Genomic DNA, 25559 nt, shown 5'->3' on the forward strand with positions numbered 1-25559 from the left:
TCTCCCCCCAGCCTGCTCTCTGGGCATGTGCGCAATCTCTGTTTTATTCACGAGATCTCATGCACAGCCCAGAGCCAGCAGCAGGGCTAGCATTGTCCCCGCAGTGGGTATAGGACAACACTAGTCTTGAGCTGGCGAAGCTAGCGATTTAACGAAAAGATGGCTGTTAATACATCGCCCCGGCTGCTAATTACTGGGGGGGGGGGGGATTGCAGGGGACAGCCCCTAGCATACGTTAGATGCTCTGAGAATACATGTAATAAAACGTAATCCCCCCAGTTAACTAACGTTAAGTGCAGAAATGCACTTAATGCTAGTTTATACATCTGCCCAATAGGCCTTATTCACAGTTGATCACTAATGTGAGAATTGGCAGTGAATTCCGAGAAAGTGTAACCGCCTTTTGCAAAACTGTTAATTACTAATCAGCATCCACTCGCAAATCCATACGCAGTCCATAAAAAAGATTTTACTGTCTGTGCAACTGCAAATATATGTGTGTCTAAAGTTTCCACTAATCTGTGGCTGAGAAAGGCTGGAAGTGGACATCGCTGACGACACAGATCCTTCAAAAAAATACCTTGGCACACCTTTGTTTTTTCACATCCAGAACGTCAGGTTTCCACCCCCAAACGCTGGTTTCCTATCAGTCAAACTGTGATAGGATTACTTTTACGATCCATACGCCGTTTCTGTCCCTCATTCTCCTCACGAATGTGTGATTCAATGTGCAGTCATTCGATAATTGCTCGATTTGTGAATTCTCTAATGAACAACTAAGGCATCATTAAGCAGCTGTTTGCCTGGCAAGTCCTGCTGAGGCTATAGTCCGAGATAAGGAGTGGTCATGCAGAGATAGGGTTCGTGTAGCCTATCACTGCAGCACACGCCTCCCATGATACCTGTGTGCTGACTGCGCTCCCTAATTTACGGAATCCATTCCTCTCCTGTGCAATTGACCCCCCCCCATCACCCGGGACAAATGCCCGGACTGCTTCCCTGGCTTCGTCAACAGCAGAGAACACAAAGTAATTCTACAAAATTTGGGAATCTTGTGCTTTATATAATAACTTAATAGGGGATACAACCATAATCCTGACACTAGGGGATGGTTAGAATCTGACACTAAGGGGGGTTAGGTTGGGGGGGGGGGGTAGGGTTAGGATGTAAGAAGGGAGAGTTAGGGGGTAGGGTTAGAATAATTACCATCCATGTGTCAGGATTTTGCGCATTAGAATGTCGTTCTGACCACCGGAATTCCAAGAGTCCCTATATTAGTACTTTCTAAATTGCTAATTTGTGTTCTCTGATTTGGTGGCTCCACCTGTACGTATCCAAGATTACCCTATTGACAAATGTTTATCAGTAGAATTTAATTTTTTTTTTAAATTACTATGAAAAAAATGTTTTTCTTCAAACTTGTCAGGACAGTGCCAACAGAAAATATACAGGAAGAATAAAACTGTTGAATGACCATTTATTTCATTGAACCATGCACCATAGATATGGATGAAGTGGACAATCCTGTGAAATATTTCCAATTAGCTTCATGATGTTTAGCTCAGGATATTCTAATTAATTCCATAACATTTTACAAGTCATGGTACGCTATTTACTTCCACAAACTGTGACTCATTTATAATCATCGATTTTATACTTCATGTCAAAAATGTCTACTGCAGATAGATCACATCACGTACAGTATAAACGTTTTTCTTTTATTTGTTTTGCACATTTTTTCAGCAAAGACTGAAAGCGCCAAGATTAACACCGTTCTCCCGCATAATGTGCTTATCTCAATCAAGAGCACATTGTGTGAAAGACAAGATACTGGCACAGGATATAAAGGAAGAAAATAAATGGTACAAGACTTTGAAGATTTACAGGAAGTGTCCTTTCACGCTGCTTCACAGCAAGTTGCCCTCTATAGCACAGATCTGTCTAATCTACTTGCTGCAATGTACACAAATAGGATGGATACATCCTTTAAGAATGGGATAATGAATGGTGTAGAACTAATATTGTTAGAAGCATAATAGGATCATTCAACTTTCTAAAATCACATACAGGAACATTCTCATATTAAATTGCATAAAATGAATGTTATAAAGGAATCAAACAGGGATTGCTGATCAGAAGGTACACCTAAAATTGTCCCATGGCCAGGGATGTTATGAGAAATTGTGGGGCACAGGATTGGCAAAACAGGCAGGGCTCCACAGACACACACTCACTTCCCCCTCCCCAGCACCCCTTCTGTCTCTCCAGCCAGATCTTTTTTGTATCTCCCACCAGCACCCCTTCTGTATTATGACCCCCCTTCTTTCTCTCAAGCTAGCCTCCCGTTTAGTCTGAACAGACAACCCTCTCTAGACTATTCAGACAGGCACTCATTCTATTTTACCAAGCAGCACCCCCCCCCCCCCCTAAGCCTCACCTGGAAGCCCCATCAGTTATCCTTATCTGGAAGCCCCCCCCCCCCCCCCCAACAGCCTCACAAGGAAGCCCCCCCCCCCTCTTCTGTCTCACCAGTGAGCACCCCTTCAGTCTCATCCACTATCCTCCCCTTCTGTGTTTTAGATGTAAATTTAGCTGACACATTGAAAGTTGTCTCTTACTACTGTGGATTTAGATGTATCAGTCAGCCTTCTGCCGCCAGCCTGGCAGTAGCCGGAGATACCGAGACCTCTCCAGTGAATGGATGTGGTCATCAGAAGGTGACTAGGCTGTGCAGTGCTCTCGCACCTGCTGATGGCAGGGCAGACTTATATGTAATGGTTCATCTCCCTGCTGTGTGTTTCATATTTTAATCATTTGGTCAAGGGCTATGAATTAAGCATTGCAACAATTGTGTATTCTTTATCCTACCAGTACTTATCTGTATAAGGGGGGGGGGGCATTCAAGATTGTGCTATGGGGCCCACAAAGTACTAGCTACCCTCCTGCCGTACACACAAGGCAAACCCCTTCCACCACTGTTATCGGCGGCAGCAGGGAACAGGTGGGGTACATACACACACTGCTTGTATGGGGTGGGTGGGAGGCTGAGTGGGGTCTATGGCCCCCGTTAACAAGTTAACAATCCGCTCCCACATCTGTACATGCACAGAGGATGGAGTGGGTCCTTAGCAACCCACAGGAGCACGTGTCATTGGAGGCATGTAAACTAGACAAGAAGGAGCCGTCGTGAGCGGCTTGCGCATCCCCAACAGTACGGCTGTGGGGACAGTAGGTTCCCCTGCCCATCTCCTCTTTAGGGAGACGGGCAGGGAGTGGGGGCAGAGCAGGCAGTGAGCAGCTCCATCTGTAATAAAAGATAACACTCAGTAATGTCAAAATGAGCGATATTTCTTATTATCTTGCTTATTGTATATGGGGATTAACAGCTGTAATAATGTTTGGGATTGAATTAGAAAATATTGCCATCTTAAATCTACACATTAAATCGCTAATATCTTGGTCTGCCTGAAACCTGCAGGCTGTTACATATACCTATAGATAAAGGTGCCCATACACGTACCAATTACCCAGTACTTTTTGTGCTAAAATAGCATTGTTGTGCATGTGTTGTGCATGGGTTGCGATGCTATTTTAGCACAAAAAGTACCGGGTAATTGGTACTTTAGTCTTTTTATCAAGAATTTATTATAACTATATTTGTTAGGTTAAATGCCATCAGAGAATAGATGAGAATGTTATGTAATAAATTGACCACATGAAGAAAGCAAGACAATAAATAAAAGTAAGTATAAAATAAGTTAATAAAATGCTACATTTGATCTGATGGCACTTTAGAGAAATAAACGGTCTCTTTAACCAGGAGGGGAACACAAAATGTAAAACAAATACCTTTGCTGCATGGCATATTGTTAATTTGGCCTTATGGTTTAAGATGGCATCCCGATATGAAGGAGTGTTGGTCCTGCTAGAAGGTTCTATAACTAAAACACCAAACATATCTGGCTCCAGTGCTGCAAAGAAAAAGAAAATTTACATTATATATATATATATATATATATATATATATATATATATATATATATATTGTTCACTAAATATACAAGACACAGTAGTTTGTGTGTTATTCTTTTAAAATACACTTTTCTTTGGGAACACATAAGCAATAAGCATGAACTCTCAAAAAGTTTTCTGCAGTGTAAAAAGATAAAAAGATTAGATTTTATTTATTCAGGAGTTTATAGTTATACATATATTACAATCACTAATGGAAGCTGTCAGTGTTATGGTTTATGTTAAGGTAGCTTTTATTTGTATCTTTATCTTGTATCTACAAATTATTTGAGTTTACTATGCAAATACTGTAAAAAATTAAACCTGGAGAGCATGATTTATTTTACTTAGTTGGTTTAACGTCAGTATTGCTACTATATATCTACATAGCCACACAGAAACACAGTGGAAAATACGGCAAAAAAATCCCTGTTCAATCTAAATGTTATTCATAATACTAAGCTTTATTATCTTTTCTTGTCAAGTTCGAATTGACATCCAACTGCACATAATTATTACGGTAATATTAAGTATTGTATGGGTTAGAACTGTGGAAAAACACTATGGGCCAAATGTAATAGTGTGAGACTTTCAGAAAGTGAGAGATTTTGGGAGAGTTTTCCCATGTTTTTTAAAGCAGCAATCAATTACATGGCAAAATGAATCTGGTTTTGCAGTGTAATTGATTGCTCCTTTAAAAAAAAAGGGGAAAACTCTCCCAAAATCTCTCACTTTCTGAAACTCTCACCCTATTACATTTGGCCCTTGTCGTCAATAGTGGGGTTGCGTTAACAATGAGGGGCATGACCCATACTTTATAACCATATACTATGAGAAATTGGTCATATTGGCCCATTTCCCATTGTTCCCTATGTAAAATCGCGTCGATCGCATCGCGGCCCATTATAATGGCCAGCGGCCGAAGCGATCAACGCGATTTTAACTTTAAAACTAATTTAACATTGTTCTCTATGGGAAAATCTCGCTGATCGCGTCGGTCGCATCGTGGCCCATTATAATGGGCCGCGATGGACCCGATCAACGCGATTTTCTCTTTTACCGGCAAATACACTGGTGATTGACAGAAAATCGGGTCCATCGCGTCGATCGCATTCCTTAAGTACCCTTAAAGTTAAGGCATGCGATCAACCCGACTGGCGCCATGCTAGGAAACAAGTACAGAGTAAACACTCTCACCCCTGAGTTCACTGACGAAAGGCACACATGGGGAAAGCAGATGTTGGAATGAGTCACTTATCCCAGACACTATCTCTAACAGATAACTATAATACCTTGTGAGTTTTCATGCCGGGACTCTCTTTGGAATCCTAGCAGATCAATTTATTCATCAGTGATGACTGCAAGGCTCTACCAACAGCATATCTGGGTGGGCTCTTTTCTCTTTCTTGGTTTAAGGACATCAGTTAGACACTCTGGCCATCAGTATTCAATGCCGGCTGGCTAATACCGGGGAAGCAGATGTCTTATGACTACCTAAACCATATCCTTAATATCTATCTTGCTCTAGTTCTCCCAACTATTTAATTGTAACCCAGTTTAATACTTTATTAGGTCCTGTAGAGACTACTTATTGTCACAGGGAAGGTTGAGTCTTTGAATTATTCGAATAATATAACCTAAATATTTTGACCAGCTAGCCCCATCCACACACATATACATATATATATATATATATATATATATATATATGTATGTATATATTTCTTGTCGGAGCAATTTTGACAAATAGGTAAAGATAAACTACTTTACATCCACCAAATGGACAGGATGATTCACACTTTTTTATACTTTGATCGCATATAGGACTATCATGTTGTTATTTTAACAATGTATTTATTAAAAGTTACCTTTTAATACCTTTTCTCCTCTTACCAATAAACGTGCCCCAACAAGGAGTCTTTTTTTTCTCCTTGTTTTGACGTATTTTTACAATGTTCTACTCTATCTTACCTGCAATGTTATAAATGCCTGGGATGAGATTGGGGAGTTCCAGGTCACTGGACAATCTTTCCACACACCGACATAAAGCACTCGGAAATCGGTCTGGACGCGCTGCACGGATCACCAGTAAGCGGTGGAAGTCATTCAACTGACATCCCATATCACCACATGCAGGAAGATGGACAACACCTTCATCTTCTTCATTTCCCAAGCCATCTGCTTCACACAAGTAAATAGTGAAATAAATGTAAGTATAAAATATCTTTTTCCATATTATCACACATTGTTATCAAGTGGATGACATCCTTAATGGTCTGCAAAAGCAATGTTAACTGTCTATTAATTCACCAATGAGTGGGCCTAAATTAGAATGGATCGCTAATTAGAGAAATTGCAATCCTTTGATTATGAAATGACTGTGCAGCATTCGCAATGTGTACATGCGGGAGCAATTAACTAATAAATATCCATGCACATAGCAGTCACATAGATGTTGCAGTATGATTGTCAGGAAGCCAGGGTTTAGAGGCAGAAACAAGGGCATTTCAAAGTGTGTTTATGAAAATGCAGGTGCGCCCACGTGTTTTTCGAGTTCTCTCGAGGTTTCTGACATCAGCGATGACCAATTCTGGAGCAGATTAGTGGAAGATCTAGACCGATGCAGATTGAAAAAACAGTTTGATGGTTCATTTTTGAGAGGGATCTGGAAATGCATCGATATTTGCGATATATTCGCAATTTAGCAAGGGGCTTTATTCTTTCTGTCTGGGCGGTGGCTTTGTGATCGCAGGCAACTACTTTTTCTTTAACTAGTGATCTATGCTGAATTAGGCCCAATGAGCGGTAAACCCAATGACAACCTAATTGCACACCTGCAGTTCACAATTCATTATTCACATTCAGTTCAACTAAATGCAGGTTAACAAATGTGCTTTGGGAGGCAAGTGACAATAACACATATATATATATATATATATATATATATATATCCAATGCTTAAAAGATACAATTTAATTAGTAGTTATCGTTATTCACTGAAAGGCCTTTGGATTAACACATCTGAAAAATGTGAGAAATGATTGCAGTTATTAACAATAAATACTGATGTAACAGCTTGCCGGTGACACAGTAACAATTAATAAGATAATGTATAAGCAGTGTCACAGTTTTGAACTCATTTATGCTGCAGAGGAGACTGGTCTCATACTCATACCTATAACATATGTGTACTCATTTACAATACAGATACAATGGTCCAACATTATCTTTCACAGGGTCAATCCTATTGGAGTAATTTGTAATAGTTATGACAGGCCTTAACATGTTAAAGTGCTATTGTATAGGGGGGGGGGGGGGGCATGGCCTGGAGTAGCATGGTGTAGGAAGCACATACCAGCTCTCCCACTACTATCCTGCTGGAATATCCTGTTTAAGTGGTTGCTACTCACTCTAGCTGGACTACAACTGTAGTCTATACCCCCCGGTTCGGGGCTGCGCTATTGTGCAGAGTTCTGTTCCTCCATCTGACTGCTCACTGTCCAGTGAACCTACGCTGCCTTGTCCTGCAGCGTGACCCTCCTGGCTCCGGCGCCTGTTTTCTATCTGGGAGGTGGGAGGCAGCAGTCCTCCTCCTGCAGCATTGCTCTGGTTATCAGCCCCTCTGCCTGCCTGTGTACCATGCAGATTGGGACCCCGACAGCTGTGAATATATCCTGTTTTGCACAGAGCGCAGGCTGCGACCGGTGGCCATTTTGTGCGCTTCACGCACAGCACAGTAAACTACACACAAATCACAAAATTTAAAAAAAAATTCTTCTGCTGTTAAAAAAACAGTCCTTTAAGTGTGATTTAAATCAATGATTATAAAAAGAATCACGTTAGTGCGGTGGCACACAAGGCTGTGCTGCAGACACGGATTGGTGCTTCCCCTCCTACACGACAACTTTTGAAAGATAAATTATTCCATGTTATATATATACAGTATGTCTATTGTCCGTTTGTGTGTCTCCAAAAAACTGCCATGTTGGCAGTGAGTGAAATTACATCTTTCTCTCTCACATATGCACAAACATAGAGGCAATCACAAGGACTAGCTTTCGAAGCATATGCATTTAGCGGGCTTACTACTGTAGTATTTAATATATACTGGATTGAATGTCTTTTGGAAAAAGACCAGCGGGTAGCAAAATTCTTTGGCTGGGAAAGCTATAGAACAATATTATCCCTAGAGGTGAGGACTAATCTACATAATTAAGTTAAGCATATTCAATGGTATATTCTGATATCACTTGAGGGGGATACCCCAAGAGGGATTTAGCATTTTCAAATTTCAGAGATGGATGGACCAATGGGTCCTCACATTGGGCCTTATTCAGATCTGAGCTCAGTACAAATTTGTTTGGAAAATGGGCAAAACCATGTGCATTTGTTTCTGAGCAGGGTAAATACTGGCTGCATTATTTTTACACTGCCCAAACAAATTTGTACTGAGTTCAGATCTGAATAAGGCCCATTATGTGAGACTAATTTTTCTAAAAGCAAGCAGATTTACTTTTGATTCTTTATGCAATATATCTCATTCCTTCTCACAGACTGTAAGCCCTCTGGCTGCTCCGTTCTTATTCTCTTTGCCTAGCACTATCCCTGTGTGCTTTTTTTGTCTTTTTTTTATTTTTTTTACCTTTCCCCTATGCTGCCTCTGATACTGGGCCTTATTCAGATCTGATTGCAGTACAAATGTGTTTTCAAAATGGGCAAAACCATGTGCACTGCAGGTGGGGCAGATGTAACATGTGCAGAGAGAGTTAAATTTGGGTGGGTTGTGTTGAAACTGAAATCTAAATTGCAGTGTAAAATTAATGCAGCCAGTATTTACCCTGCACAGAAACAAAATAACTCACACAAATCTAACTCTCTCTGCACATGTTACATCTGCCCCACCTGCAGTGCACATGGTTTTGCCCATTTTGAGAACAAATCTGTTCTGCGATCAGATCTGAATAAGGGCCACTGTCTGTATGCCCAATTGTGGGCACAGGCTCATTAAGTGCAGTGCTGTTTTACTACTCACCCACATGAACCCATCATTGCTTCCACAAGACTATAGTGCATTGATCCACTGCATTGATCCACATTATCCTCTACTACCTTCATCCTTCCTTTGGCTATATTATTATGTACAATTATTCCATGTATTTATGTAAACTGTATTGCGTATAACTATGCTGTATTGCAGAAACTTTGTGTTGCCATATACATAAAAGTACCAATAACAAAATAGTAGGCGGCGCTAAAGGGCACTGAAGACACACAGTCTTATAAAAAAGTACAAATTTATTTAACAATAATCACAATAAACAATTTAAAAAACTGAAAACACCGGCCGATGATTTGTGAGGTTAAGAAAACCTATTGGTGCATAAGTAACGATAGTGCATAAGTATTGGATGCAATTTTCACAACTCAGCAGAGATTATGGGGTACTAACGATATCCCATATGAAGCACATATATTATTGCAAAGCTTTATCAGCAGTTAAAGCAGACATGGGGTTAGTAACTGGCAGTCTTTTGTGCGAAGCAGTTTTAGTCTGGTATCAGAGGCTTAGATAGCGTTTCAGGCAGACATACTTCTTTTATGCACAGCCAAGGGTTAATTTCCAGCCAAACATTATAACTCAGTCATTAGAGCCACATAGAAGCTTAAAGATGTTTAGAAAGCTTTGTAAATGAATGGATGCAAGAAAGGTATACTTATGCTCCGTTTGTAATCCACCATAGGGGAGTTGATTCTCTTGCCCACGCCTGGAGAGGGTTCGCGGCTATGTGCGCTGTCAGCCTTATCTCAAACACGCTGCTCCGGCTTCCGGGTCTCCCAGCGAGGTGCTTTCAGAGTGTCAATTGACAGATAGGGTTTTTCCTGTGACGCGTTTCCCCGCCTCTTGGAGTATCAGCGGCAATAATATATGTGCTTCATATGGGATATCGTTAGTACCCCATAATCTCTGCTGAGTTGTGAAAATTGCATCCAATACTTATGCACTATCGTTACTTATGCACCAATAGGTTTTCTTAACCTCACAAATCATCGGCCGGTGTTTTCAGTTTTTTAAATTGTTTATTGTGATTATTGTTAAATAAATTTGTACTTTTTTATAAGACTGTGTGTCTTCAGTGCCCTTTAGCGCCGCCTACTATTTTGTTATTGGTACCCTTTTTAAGAGGGGTTGAGTATCCCCCCTAGACGGCAGCAAGGACACTACATCTTTTCCAGCGCTCTGCTATTTATTCCTTTTTTGCTTTATATACATAAAAGATTTGTTTTTAAATCTGCCAAAACCATTAAGGGTTAATTTAGCGATGACAGTAGAAAATAGTACTTTAGTTCTAAGGTAATGGTATACACCACTGGACTCAAAACACTCAACCATACAATAGAAGAGTAAATAGATTGTGATTGATTTTCATAAAATATTGATGCTACTTCACCTACACAATAATATTTGTGCGGTCAATTTATAACTGTTATACAATCATTTCTTCTCATTACTAAGAAAATGAATACATTAACAATTCAATTATACTGTCGCTACTTTAATGTAACAGATACTGTTCTGAACAACTTAACTGCTTCACAGACTCAACAGACTCACACCATCTTGTTACCAGGACCCCAAACAAATATTCAATATCACATTGATGAGACACTGTGATCACCGCTGGGGGTGTGGCTGCTATTGGACCCTTGTACCCTTCTCCATGGCCTCCATTTTGTTCTAATGCTCCCACTCTCTCCCTCCCACCAAGGTCCCGATTCCCCGCTCTGCACTAAAAACACCACAGCTGAGGCTCTCTGGCGGTCTGACATGCACACTAGGCCACACATATAAGAAGGGGGTCTCCACTCTGTTCTTTTGAGGCAATAGTTACATTGCCAGGGTCAACACTAAATTTGGCCATGGAGCTACCTCTATATTCTTCATTCATAAGAACTACATTCAAATATGTAAAGCAAAGTAAAGTGAGGTGCCAAGATTATTGTGTTTTTCCCTTAATTGAACTACATATTTTCTATTCTGCCCTTTGTATGTGAAAAATAATTCCACAGCCCCAAAAGTAATGCAATCAAACTGATGGAACATTTCAGCCCTGTACTCCAGGTGCTACCACTGTAATTCATTACTATGACCAAAATAATATAAAAAGTACACACAGCACCACTGCAATATATGTCTGTGACAACAAGGAATATTATAGGGAAAGTCTTGTAGCACTGTGCGTTCCTAGAAAAGTACAATCATTTGTCCTATGAATATCCAAGTCAATATTATTTATGTATACATTTAAATACAAATGCTATACTAAGTAAAATAGTCCCTAATATGCAGTATTGTATGATTCCAAGTGCTGGAGGAGTTAAATGAGTTACTGAGTAACCTGATGTTCATTTATGCCTGAAAAAGCAGGAGACCTTGAAACAATTTGACCCAGTCCCTTATGCACTTCCATTCTGAAGGATGCCACTTAAATATCTCCAGGGACTTATGATAAATGAATCCATTAGGACTGTAAAGTGGACTGAAGGAGATACAGTAATTCAGAGTCTTAGGGCATAACCTTTCCTTCACTGTGTTATTAGTGCAAGGCAGATGTGCACAGAGGATGCACTAAAGCAAACAGCAATATCCAAATTTTTATTTAATATACTGTACTGTGCCCTTGTAAATCATAAACATGTTACTGTTTACAATTCTCTTGCCTTAATTGCTATAGTGTAGAAATCTGCATATGCAGAAATATAATATAAAATACAGTATAAGAAGGTAAAAAATGTAACTTGGAAATGCTGCCTGCACTAGTTACATACAGATGGAGCCGGGCTCATCCATGGCTGGAGCTCGCCAGATCCCTTTCACTGGAGAGCGCCGGCATTAGAGACTGGGATGCGCGTGCGTCTCACGCGCGTCCCAGTATCACGGCGGCTGGGCAGCGTCTCCCTGCTCGTCTCCGCTTCAGGGAGACGCTGCCCAGTTTGGGGGGGGTCGGGGCGGCGAGGGGGACTGGTGGCGATGGTGGGGGAAGCAGTGGGGACTCCCGCCAAGCTCCATTGCCATGGGGCACGCGAGCGTCTCATGTGCGCTGGCCACTGGTGGGGGATGGCGGTAGAATCGCCATCCCCTAAAAGGATGAGCTGGGCTACATCTGTACTGTAGCATACTTTCTTGCTTCGGAAATCAAACCAGAGACCCTTGCTTTACAAACAATGGTATATATATATATTTAGAACTGGTGGGGGGGTCCCGGCACTCGTTCAATACATGCAACTGCTCCGGTGCCTGATAATCCCAGCAAGCAGGGAAATGTACAGATGAGGTGGCTGTTGGCACTCGTAAGACTTAGCAACAATTTCAAATAAATGAATACCAACACTTACAGTGTTGGTATTCATTTATTTGAAATTGTTGCTAAGTCTTACGAGTGCCAACAGCCACCTCATTTGTGTGTGTGTGTATATATATATATATATATATATATATATATACTTGTTATAGCAACTTATGCTATAATGGCATGCAATATGGAGATAATATAGGTCACATCCCCCATCCACCCAATTACCACTCTGCCCAAACAAACCCTGTCGAGATCCCCCAAAGATGCAAAAATGCATAGTCTTTGTTTAATTTGTGTGTGTGAATGTTAAGCATAGTTGTTTTATATGCTAGTAGAATATCAGTGAGTGTCCTGACTCCCAAATCAGGAATTCTGTAGGATTATTGATTAAAAAATTCACTGGATAGATTATGTTCCACTTTAAACAACAGTTCTCTATCTAAAAAGAGCAATTATAGATCCACTAGTAAGCCCGCTCGAAGCAAAAGCTTCGAAAGCTAGTCTGCTACCTTCTGTGTTTGTGCATGTGTGAGAAAGAAATGTACTTTCACTCTCTGACAGCAGATGGCAGGGTTTCGGAGACTCACAGACACTAGACATACTGTATATATAGATGATGTTTCTGAAGTCTAATGTCTCATGTTTGTTACAATTCTTGACCCATGCAAGATCAATTTGATTAGTCATATTAGTTCTTTCTGAAGTCCCAATTGCTGCATCATTTTCCCATGCCTCTTCCACTTCTCTCCTAGCATTTCAACAAAAACTGAGGAGTGTGGGAGGAAGTGACAATGAGGGCAAATACATTCCACAATCAAGGAATCACATCTAGTGCGAACCACCTTTAGCTGCCATATATAGATGTCGATTTATTTGCTGTATCAAAGAAACAGCAGAGCCTCAGGAAATATGCAACTAACAGCCAACAGTGCTATGGTTAATGAAATGGGATCTATGGTCAATGTGGATTTATTAGATGAAAAATGGAAGCTTAAAGACCAAAATGCATAGTTTCTGTAGTAAAATAATGTACTTGTAGTTAGTTTAACTATATACAGTATGAATACATGTAACTAAGATACATACTGTAGTTACCTGAATTTCGAACATCTGGATAATCTGACTTGTACCATTTATTCCACTCTGAAGGATGTTCTGCAACCTGCAATGATGAAACCAATTTTCAGTTGAACAAATATGCATTTTCCTTTAGACACAAATGAACTTACATCCTTTACACACAGAAGAAAGAAAGTTGGTGAGGGAAGCTTGCACTAGGTGTGGGAAAGGAGGATGTTATAGCAAAAGATTAGATATTGAAGATAGATGGGTTGGGGAGAAACTGACTATGAATAAAGAATTAATTTAACCGTCAGAGCTGCCTCCTGGACAGAATTCAAACGTACTTCTACAAGCTATTGCAGCATCAGGAGATCCCGCTTTGGAATCTACGGGACCGGTAACGTAGGATCCCCTCCCTGTGGAGCGATACCTTGCCAATCATTATTGGCTTAGCTCCATATACAGGGGAGCGGTCCTACTTGTATTTATTTATTGATCTATGCATCTATTTACCTTCAGTTATTCTCCTCTCCTGCTCCATATCTATAACAGTGCGGTGGCCATATTTGTAGCAAGTTGATGCTGCAGTTTGTTTCTATTTGCATGTTTCTTTGTTACATCTGGCCAGAGTTGCATACTGAGAAAGTGACAATGTACACTGTTGCTAATGTTTATTGAAATTTGCATTGCCGGCACAATTGGGATACAGGGTTTCTATACAGTTAGTTTGAATTGAATCCATCTGATTGCATCCACCTGTCTGCCTACACCCTGCAGCACATGGGGAAGTCCATCAGTGCTATGTGCATGTATGTGTGTCTCTGCTGATTGTATGGAGTGTTGCTGATAATGCACACAGCAATTTCAAGGTGATAAACGTTTTGTGACTTACACCTGACTGTGTCCAAGTGCGCTGTTACCGAGTTGAATGTGTGATAGTTATCGGCATTTGAACTGTTCTTTGGAATTGTGACACATGCTATTGGATCATGTTTAAAACAAGATGGCTTATATGTAAATATATTTAAGGTATACAAACCGAGCTGTGACATAAATTAACCAGGGCTTAGCTCAAAGAGAGCACTATTCCAAATAGTCCAGTGCATTATACAATCGCAAGAGACCTCCAGAGAAACTGAGTATTTATTAGTCAATTATAGGTTTGCAACATCTGTGGCAACAATTATGCAACAGAGTCACCATGTGGCTATAATTTTGTCTTTTGACACATAATTGCTTGACTGCTAACCGCACTGTGGATTACAAATGGCCATTAGAGCACCAATAAACTAAAAGAGAGTGAGAATATAATTGTATATATGTAAATAGGATTTGATGTGTATATACTTTGTTTGTTTTGTCTTGTCTGAACTTTGAGTTGTGCTGACCTATGATTATAATCCTTATCTCAAACTCAATTGAGAGTATATTAATAATGCCTATGGGACAAGAGCATTAAGGTTATATGACGGTCAGCTTTGGAAAAAAGTCTCTTATTCCACAACAATGTAGGTGGCTTTTCCAGACTATTAAAAGGTTCACCTACATTGTTGTGGAAGAAGAGACTTTTTAATAAATGTTTATAAACTTTGGACTTTACTTTACTTGTTTTAAAGTTTGATTACAAGGCATTATTGATCCAATTGCTGAGGTCATAATAAGGACGCCATCTTACAATTGTCACCCATACTCTCCCTCCTTATCCCTATCCAACAGGGGATCTTGTAAGTCAGGCAGCCCTAACATAGTAACCGAAAAATCTGTGGCGCGAAACAAGAGTCTGTTCCCTACACTACATTCATAGCTTATATTCAACGTTCTAGTTACTAATCTCTCTAAATAAATAAATAAATCGGTACTTATGTAATATCTGGACTCCCGTTTTTCTTATGAGACCGCGTCCCCTCGCGGGGCTCGCTGCGCTCACCACGCTTCGGGCACGGTGGCTCGCTGCGCTCGCCATACTATATAAAATCAACTCCATGTGTAGTTGGATAGTAGGGGTATGAAAAAATGGGGTGCATTTAACACGGGAGTCCAGATAATACATAAGTACCAATATATCTAATAATACAGTACCTGCACACACAATTCTTTCAGGCGGACTGATATAGCTGATAAAGTCATTAATTCTTCCCATCTTTCGTGAGGTAGCCATGATGGTGCACTGACACTGGAGTTCATTGTCTCCAAGTTTGTTGCATTGAATCCACAGCTGCCTGCAAATTTGGGACATATATAAGTATATTGCTCAAGTTCCGCACATCTATTGTCACAGATATTCATAATTCTTAAATTAAAACAAACATGTTACAGATGCGTCCACATACACCTATCCTGAAATCCCACCATTCAGCCCCATTTGTGCCTCAAACACTATTTGCTAATGTAGTTGTTCACTTTATGTATCGATTGTTCCTCATACCACTTAGATCAATGGTTCCTAAACTTGGTCCTCAAGGCCCCAATAGCTCATGGTTTCCAGGTCACCTGGCAGTTACGCAGGTCTACTCACTACTCACTGACAGGTATTAAAAAGATGCACAGGTGAAGCTGGTTATTTCACTTGTGATTATCTGAGGAAACCTGGAAAACATGTACTGTAGAGGGTTTTTGATGACCACGTTTGGGAACCACTGACTTAGATTATAAGATCCTTATATTATGTCTACTTATTATGTATGATCCCTTTGATGAGTAATACAGAATTATGTAACAGGGGCATCAAAAGAGGTGACACTAAAGTACCAACTTTTCTGCAGTGGCAGGTGCCAGGTGCTGTAGTGTGATAGTCTTCTCCATTACTCATCTCCTGTCACGGATTAAGAGCCAGCACTGCAGAAAGTCCCGTCTGGGGGCAGACAGCATCTCTGGAGATACTGGACATGCAGCTTAAGTGACTAAAATAAGGTACCCCCCACCAGGAGACCCAGAAGATACAGTGGCCTCGCTTGACCACTATCTACATTTTGCTTTGGGTCTGTACAATGCAATGTTCCACTCTTCAGCACGCACATGAGCCAACATGGGATTATCACTCTGGGAACCCACCAGCCTCTCCGCTGGGTGCCACAGACTAACTCCTCCACCCCTTGCTCTGAGACATAGACTTCTCCCCTGGGCCACTCAAGTAAGCAGTCTATGTCCTGGAGGGGGAGAGATTAGTCCATAATGCTGTGGAGGGAAAAATCCCAGAGCGGCACATCCATCTCAGCTCCTGCGCCCACTAGTGTCAACCATCACACTATGAGCCTGGCGCACATATCTGCATTGCAAAGGTTCTTTAAATTTCAATTTTAGCAGGAATGTAGTATCACCCAATTTAATCAGTGCAGTTCGTATGTGACAGCACATTGTGACTGTTGATCAATGTTTGGCACAGGAAAGTTTGCAGTATTTACTTATTAAACAGATAAGTGAATGGCAGTTGTTGAAATATGCAGCCGGGAAAAGTGGATTTTTCTGTCTTCATCTGTGATTTAATACACAAGTAAAACCATAACACCACATCTTCAAGGAATACAAATGAAAAACTTTTAACATTTCAGAGCTTGTTGCTATGATATGGATTGCGCACGACTCTTGAGAAGCCGTCTGCAACAAGTCATTTTATTTATCCTATTAATTGCAAACTGTGCTGCAGTGACTAGGTAAGAACATTGCATTTAGATAGAATAAAATAGTTTGCTTTAATATTTGTTTTTCCTATTCAGATAAATGAGAAATGTAGGTTATTTTTTTTTTCCGGGTTCTTTATTTTAACAAATTATGTACAGTATTCTTAAAAATATGTCCAGAAATGTAATAAAACACATCAAATAATAACTTATTTCTGTCTTTCTCCATGCTGCAACTGGCAGAAGTTGTCATCACAGTGACCAAGGGGGGTATTCAATCCCACCAGTGACAGTCCGAATTGTCGAGCATTTGTTTTTCTCGTTTTGCTCGACATGAATATTTAGCTCGACAAGTCGAGTTCTCGCCTATTCAAACTGTAATTTCAATCCCACCAGTAACAGTCCGAATTGTCGAGCATTTGCATTTGTTTTTCTCATTTTGCTAACTGAAAATTTAGCTCGACAAGTCGAGTTCTCATCTGCTCGACAAGTCGAGTTCTTCCCTGCTCGACAAGTCGAGTTCTCCCCTAGAGAGGAAAGTGGCAATTGTCAGAGATAGGCTTCATTTTTATAGTCAATAATATAAAAGTAGATATCTTGTTAAAAATGAAAATTCTCCTATAAAAACCATTTCCAAATCAGCAGACTGCACAATGCTGGTATCTCCCTGAAGTCTCAGTACAGGAATGAGAGCTCTGAGGTAAATTGCAATGCATTGCATTGTAGAAGTAAACAAAAGAATGGCAACAAACAAACATTGTATCCTGAGTAATTCTGCCCCAGCATGGATACAAGGGACCTAAACATAGGTGTTTGATCAAACCAGAAGTAGACATAAATAGACATGTATACAGAAGACTTTCAATGGGCAAAATGCAGCACAGTGAACATGAAAGGTGAGCAGAAAAATAGATAATACTTCTTATATGCCAAATGGAATAATTTAAACAAATGCGTAATAATACAAGCTGAAAACTGATGCTGACAATGGAATAATGGGTTAAAGCATACCATATAAACATGCAGCAAATGTAAAGTTAATCAAAAGAGGAATATTTAGCAAAATATCACAAAGACAGAAGTCAAGATAAGCACTACAAACATTAGTACAATCCTGCATATACATTTAACACAATTTATGAACATGCAACAAGAGAAACTCCCTTGTCACGACAGAAATAATTGTCGAGTTAAATTTGAGGGAAGAGTGATTTCAAACAGTCGAGGTCAGGTGAATTCTTTGACATTGAATAGGATGCAGGAATTATCTCGACAGATTTTACCCAAAATAACTCGACAAGTCGAGTTATGTGCAACTCGACAGTCGAGCAAACCGAAAACCAAATCAGGTGAGCTCTGCTCGACAAGTCGAGAAAACTAGACAATGAATAGGCGACCTCATAAATAACCAACCTCTCGTCGAGAAAACAACAAAGCTCGACAAAAATAAGGAGCTCGACAGACATTGAATACCCCCCCAAGTGACCTATGATGAGATGGTTAACGATCATGCCTACAGAACTAAATGTATCATCAGAAGTTGCAGGAATTTCTCTTATTTTTTTATTGTTTTTTTGGGATACCATTCTCTGGATAACGGACTACATTCTTGTGTGCTACACTCTACATAAGCATCATCATTTTGGCAGAACAGTTCTGATCTAAGGGGACTGTTCCGACTGGCAGGAAATTGTAAAGTATCTTTGCACTAACACAGACCTCCCAATAGCTTTGGACTCTGCTGATCACCTCTTAGAACTGCACAACCTTAACTCTTTTGACATTTACAACATAATCCTATCCTACCTATCTAATTGCTCTTTCAGCAATCGTTTCTCTGATTCCACCTCCTCTTCGCTACCTCTACCAGTTGGAGTACATCAAGGCTCAGTCTTAGGTCCTCTGCTTTCCACATCTCTTGGAAAACTAATCAGCTCTTTTGGATGTCAGTATAATCTGTATGCAGATACTCAAATCTACCTATCCTCCCCAGACTTGCCTCCATCAGTATTGGTCCGTGACACAGAATACGTTTCTACAGTTTCAACTTAGATTTCATCTAATCACTTCAAACTGATTATTAAAAACAGAGAATTCATTATATTTTCACCAACCATTATCTCAAAATTTGATCTCTTCGCTCTGCACTAAGGGTCTGATATGCTCGGTAAGCTGTGAAGCTCGCAGTTTATGAAAACAAACCCCCTCGCATGTGCCCGCAGCAAGAGAATTCATTTGATGGTCAGTGACCTTCGAATGATTTCACCTGCCCTCGCAAATATAAGTCAGTGGAGACTGACTTATATTTACAGGCACCGGAAAGACAAAGACAAGCCCGGCGTCTGATGTCATATGCTCCCGTGTCCACCACACGCCATTCTCCCATGCCAGGTCCCAACAATGGTAGGAACAAACTACACAATGGGTGACATTTAATAGGATGAGAGATTTAGGAAGTGAGAGATTTGGTAAAAAATCTCCAGTTTTTTTTAAAGCGGCAATCCAATCATTTACACTTCCAAATCAAACTGGTTTTGCAGTGTAAATGATTGCCGCTTTAAAAAACTGGAGATTTCTTACCAAATCTCTCACTTTCTGATTCGCTCATCCTATTACATTTCCCCCAATGTGTCAATCCCTTTGTCACTATTTCCAACGGGGGCCCTATTCAATGCTGTCTTTACCAACAGCATTGAAGAGGATTCACGGCAGAAAAAGCCCAACTGTAGAAGCTGTCGGGCCCGTTCTGACTATAACGGCTGTGGATTGTTGTGATCCCAGCTGCAGATCGACAATCCATGGCTGTTTATGCGGACATGCTACCTTTTCCCCGATTGGCAGCGGGACATTGAATCCCGCCTGCCGATTTGCCGTCGGCCAAAATGCGCCAGGATCACGGCTGTGGGGAGGTATCGACAACCGTGATCTGGGATTGCATACCCCCCTAAGTATGTAACTGTTAAATGCAATTAATTATTTCAAAGTGAATGTGCATTTTACTGCCTTTTTTTTTTTAAAGTCTGTCATGGGCAAGTTTACTGAACAGTTCCACATTACTTTGAGTATTGTATGGGAAATGAAGAGGTGCTGGTGTTAGTGATAATTAAGCACAGAAATGTAATGCTGACACATACTCATCAAACATATTTTGAAATAAAATGCAATGAGTTGCAAACATGTTTTCAGTGCCTATTATAATAAATGGTGGTACGTGCGTTCAGCAGGGCCGCATTTACTGCACACTAGGCAGCAAATATACACGGTCTAGCGAGCACTTCTGAATTACCCAATAACTTAAAAAATTAGGGTTGGTGGGAATGCACATCAGACTCCTTTAAGAGGAACACAAACTAAATGGCAGCTCCAAAAATAACAGTTAACAATTTAATTGATTGATCTAGGTTTTGGTTGATAATAATAATAATAATAATAATAATCATAAAAGTGACGATGATGAAGATCCTGATTGCACTAGGGCTGAAGCTGCACCTGATGATGATTGTTGAGTTCAAACTGTAAATTCTTGGGCAATACATAAGTCTGAAGTTGGGATCCAGCAATAAAACCAATGGTGAAGTGAAATTCAGGGAAAATTACAGAAAATCATATTTCTTCTACTTCATAAAATCTAGTGCTGGAATATTTGGATAACAAGAGTATTGCTAGGAAACGGGATTATATTAATTCTTACTCATTCTTACCTTTCGCCAGGGTGTAGGGTGTAATGATAGGAGAGGATTAAGAAAACAAAGCAAAAAAAACAACAATTGAATAAACCAATGTGAAACATTCCCAACAATCTCAGTTGTCACACAGATGACCTATCTGGATGCTTATTATTACATACAGTATCACTAACTTATTTAATGTGTACCAGCCAAGTAGGATAACCTGACTCTTCCAATTTCTTAGGCATTCAAAAAATATGAAACCGGTTGTCTTGCACGTACAATAAATGAGAGAAAGTGTACAGGTAACCTATATATATCTGACCTGTACCTTTGGCAAAGAAGGCAAGTTCCTCCTGTGTAATGGTATGTTTCTCCTCCATGTGCTGCGTGCAGAGAAGCAAGAGGGCGCAGGCCTGCGTGCTGTGCTCAGGAAGTAGGCTCCTGTACATGAGATAATATCACACATTATTGCAATTATACATAATATTTTATGTGGACATCACTGATATTATCAGAATTTCTGCTTTTACACTGAATCATCAGCACCATTTGTCAACATGCTGATAAAACACAATGATCCCACAATGAATGCTACATGCATTTCTTGTGGCTATATGGAAAAATCCCTCACACGTATTAGTGACTTTTCTTTAGCAAGTATAGTAGCTCTTAATTACTACTTTGGGGCTCATCTACATTTGGATATCAATCATTTTAAAATTTTCCTCTCAGATGTAGCAGCATACACCCACGCTTCTAGGTGCCACGTTCACAATCTCTCCATATATGGAACTAGACACGCCCTTTGGGTGAAGCATGACAAGCTCCATCAATGGGGCGCTGTGTAAAATTATATTACCAACTATAATCTTCCTGAAACTAGTTTTCAAAAGTAGGCAAGTATGGTATAAATACTTATGTGTTTAGATCTCCGAGTAGCAGTAATACAAACATTTTTTGAAAAAATATTCTTTTAGTATGCTGGAAGGTTTACAATACAATAAGTAAAAAGTTTTCATAGAATCTCTGTAATGTTACACATTAACCCCTTTTTTAGGGTGCACTCCCCACCGGGGCCAGTTTTTCCTGGGGAGCGCTCCCTAAAAAAAAACACCACTGTCGCTAGGTCTGGGCAGTCGCCGCTGAACTGTGTATCAGCCGCTGCCCCCCGGCAACCCAGCCCTGCCCCCAGCAACCGGCATGATGAAGCCACACAGTCATAGACTATCACACAGCCAGGGGACGGAGACGGGAAGGGAACGCGCCGCCGAGCACCTGGAGCCACCAGCTCAGCGGTGATGGTAATGAGTTTGTAATATTCTTAAGGATCTGACTTGCCCGACACATAGAGATTGTTCACACTCTTGCCATCCGGAAGGCGTTTTAGATGCCTTAATGCCTTAAGATGCCTTAAGGCTAAAACAAGCAGATTAGCTTCTTCCTAAGAGCAGTTGTGGCATTAAATTCTAGTATCTGATATGGCAGGGTTTTTTTTCTTCTTTTTATATTAATTAATAGTGTGTGGTGGGGATAAGTTTTATAAATTGCTGTATATTGTATCTGGCTGATGCTAAAACTATATTTTGTTGCTATTTTATACATGGTAATAATAAAAATAAAGTGAATCGTATTGTGACGTTAGTAAGTGGGGACCAAGGAACTAAGGGGGTTATTTTGGTTCACTCTTTCTGACAAACTCCTTCTTAGATGGACAAAATCATGTGCACTGCAGGGGGGCAGATGTAAAATGTACAGAGAGAATTAGATTTGGCTGAGTTATTTTGTTTCTGTGGAGGGAAATACTGGCTGCTTTATTTTTACACTGCAATATAGATCTCACTTTGAAGTAAAACCCCACCCAAATCTAATTCTCTCTGCAAAAGTAACATCTGCCCCACCTGCAGTGCACATGATTTTGTCCAACTAAGAAGGATTTTGTCAGAAAGAGTGAACCAAATAACCCCCTAAGTGCTGGTGATGATTGCACACTAAAAGTTACGTACCTGATGTTCAATTAAACACAACTTAATTAGCTGAGCAGATTTTTTTTCTGGAACCAAGCATATGGAACCATTGGGTGGAGCAAAAGTCAAATGCAGATAAACAAAATTTACACTTGTAACTGGAAGGGTGTAAATCACACGCAGTGCTGGAGCATGTACCACTGACTTGAGTTCAACACTGCATCATAAACTAACCGCTAGTTTTTGCACGTGAAAATATGTGCCTGTCCCAACTTTGCGAAATCCCCCTGATCTCACAAGCAATGTTAATCAGAAAATGAAATGAAAATAAAAGGCCCAAACACACATACTGATGTCTACCACCGCTGATTTTGGCGGCAGTGGGGACCCAACGGGGGGGGCAGGCATTGGCAAGTGCATACACACTTGCCGATGCTTGCTCTGAGGTGAGCGATGGCAGGGGGGGGAACGATGGCCATGGACGTCGTTCATGAGGACCTCCTTTGTCTAGTTGGATGAGGGAGGGGGTCGTTAACGATGTGCGGGAGTGCGCATTGTTAACGACAGGGAGCATACATACTAAGTGATATTGTCCACAATATCGTATAGAAAGCCCTTTCTGAGCGATATTGTGAGCAATAATAGTGTGTATGGGCCTTAAAAATTACCTGGTCACCCATTGCTTAGTGAGTAAGTGGTAAAACTTCTGCTATGGGACAATATACAGTAATAAGAACTTATAGTAATTTAATTTTAAGATGTTCCTTAGTGCTGTGTGGATCCTATTGTTGTAACCTGAGGTGTAGTTGTCAATGTACCAGAACCAGTATAATGTGGAGATGACCTGGTAGTGCAGCGGTCTTCAACCTTTACGACAGTGTGGGCCACATTAAAAATAAAACAACAAAGCCTGAGGGCCACTAAACTCTACATGCGATATTTAGCACAGCCCTCATAGACATCACAGCTACCCCATAATGTCAGCACAGCCCTTCCTAGATAGACATCACAGCCCCTCATAAAGCACAGCACTTCATAGATAGACAGCACAGCCCTCTCAGAGATAGCAGACACAGCTGCCCCCCCATTCATAATTTGACGTTGAAGAAATTGTACATGCCTCCCAAAAAGGGTGTAGCCTAATTATAAGGGGTGTGGTCTAATTATAAAGAGTGTGAACTAGCAGGGAAACAATAACCTGTGCTCCTCACATTGTTACAGCAGGGGTTAATCCATCGCTAGACATCGGTAAGCGCTGGGAGGTGGTCAACAGGGAGGCGGCGATATGCTCAGCTCCAAACAGGGCAGTGGTAAGAGGTGGGAGAGGTACATGGGCAGCGGAGGCAGCCAGCAGCAGACAAGCCATGCAGTCATGTGGTTATTTCTACAGGCTTGTCCGCCTGTAGAAATGACCCTGCCTGCAGCCAATGAAGATCAAGTAGGCGGCACCCGGGGACTGCATGTAGCTGCCATGGACTCCATTACGCTGCCTCAGCAGTGTTTTTTTACTTTTAAAAAATATATCCTGTGCATGGCAGGCGGGCAAGGGGCCACTGAGACCAGCTCCACATGCCACTCATGGCCCACAGGCCACTGGTTGAAGACCCCTGAGGTAGTGTGTTGGAAGTGAGGTGGTTGAATATAATTCCTGCTCATAGGAGGAAGTTAAAATGCAAGCAGCTCCAAATTGCTAGGTGTGGTGATTAAGTTGGGAAGAGGTGCAGTACCAGCCCTTACCTGCCTAAAGCTGGATGAGGAGCATTGCCAATTGTTTAGGACTTGTAGGTACATGGAACAGGACCAGCAGTACAGGCAGCACAGGTTGCTGGAATTCTATTCAGTTGTCCCTGTACTTGTGTAGTTTCACGGCGCCACTAGATCGCATGCGATATCGCATGTGATTTGACATGCGATATTGCATGCGATTCACTATCCATTTCATTACCCCACTATCCACTAGGGCGTGGAGTTGATTTTATATAGTGTGGCGAGCGCAGTGAGACACTGAGCCTGAAGCGTGGCGAGTGCAGCGAGCCTCGCGAGGGGACACGGATGTTGTTTCAGAGCGACTCACTATATTGCATGGCAGTGCATGCAATTCCGTGGAATACATTCCGTGGCCCGTCAAATCACATGCAATTTCACATGCGATCTAGTGGTGCCGTGAAACTACACAAGTACCGTTGTCCCTGAGCAGCATGAACATTGGCAATGGCAGCGTGACTAAGTCTTCACTGTGGAGCCTGATGAAAAACCAGCATGCGCAAGGATAAAGTACAGTACATGGTCTGGGGCGCGCTGAGACACCTATATTACATACTGTATAGCCTATATGTGCAATATGAAGCATGAAAGCACAACAGTAAAACGCAATGCATACACTTGGGAAAGTCTAGACCAAACTTAAGGGGTGTACACATGGAGAACTTGTAACAGGAGATTTTGACTAGATAGTCAAAATGTACTAGAAGGTTAGCCAACATCTCCCTATCAATATTGTCTAGCAGAAATTGCTTAGCATAGATTGACTGTGCAGGCAAGTAAATTTTGACTAGCTCATAGACTATCATTGCTTAGTCAAAATCTCTAGTGCATCTAGCCAAATTCTCTCCCAAAACTGCTTAGTCAAAATTGTCCATTAGTCAAAATTTCCCAATGTGTACACCCCTTAATTGTGGGTCCTGACCCCAAAGTTGGTCCAACCTTTTCAGCATGGGTCGTGGACTCCATGTTGCTGACCATCAAGCAGATGAGTTTTCTAATATCAGTCTGTGATTCAAGGAGTCCGAAAAATCTGTTGAATTGACAGTATTTTAGACTCCTCACATCAGTTTGTGCCTTGCATGTGCTGTCTGCTGACCACACGTGTGGCGACCATTC

At 40.9% G+C, this 25559-nt stretch overlaps 1 protein-coding gene across 6 annotated transcripts in view; it reads right to left on the reverse strand.

Moving 5' to 3' along the window:
* The window catches only part of LOC146060654 (uncharacterized), a 483494-nt gene that overhangs the window by 92815 nt on the left and 365120 nt on the right, over positions 1-25559 (reverse strand). For 3 of the 6 annotated variants that reach the window (XM_083174095.1, XM_083174091.1, XM_083174094.1), the window contains 5 exons: positions 21044-21156; positions 15507-15646; positions 13452-13527; positions 5983-6192; positions 3850-3971 (listed from right to left, as the gene is read on the reverse strand). In XM_083174095.1, the coding sequence (XP_083030221.1) occupies positions 3850-3971; positions 5983-6192; positions 13452-13527; positions 15507-15646; positions 21044-21156 (661 nt within the window). The remainder of the gene's footprint in view (positions 1-3849; positions 3972-5982; positions 6193-13451; positions 13528-15506; positions 15647-21043; positions 21157-25559) is intronic. The other 3 variants (XM_083174093.1, XM_083174092.1, XM_083174090.1) reach the window with 3 other exon arrangements.

This window comes from Crinia signifera, chromosome 2 (genome assembly GCF_055691185.1).
Source record: "Crinia signifera chromosome 2, ASM5569118v1, whole genome shotgun sequence".
Taxonomy (NCBI): domain Eukaryota; kingdom Metazoa; phylum Chordata; class Amphibia; order Anura; family Myobatrachidae; genus Crinia; species Crinia signifera.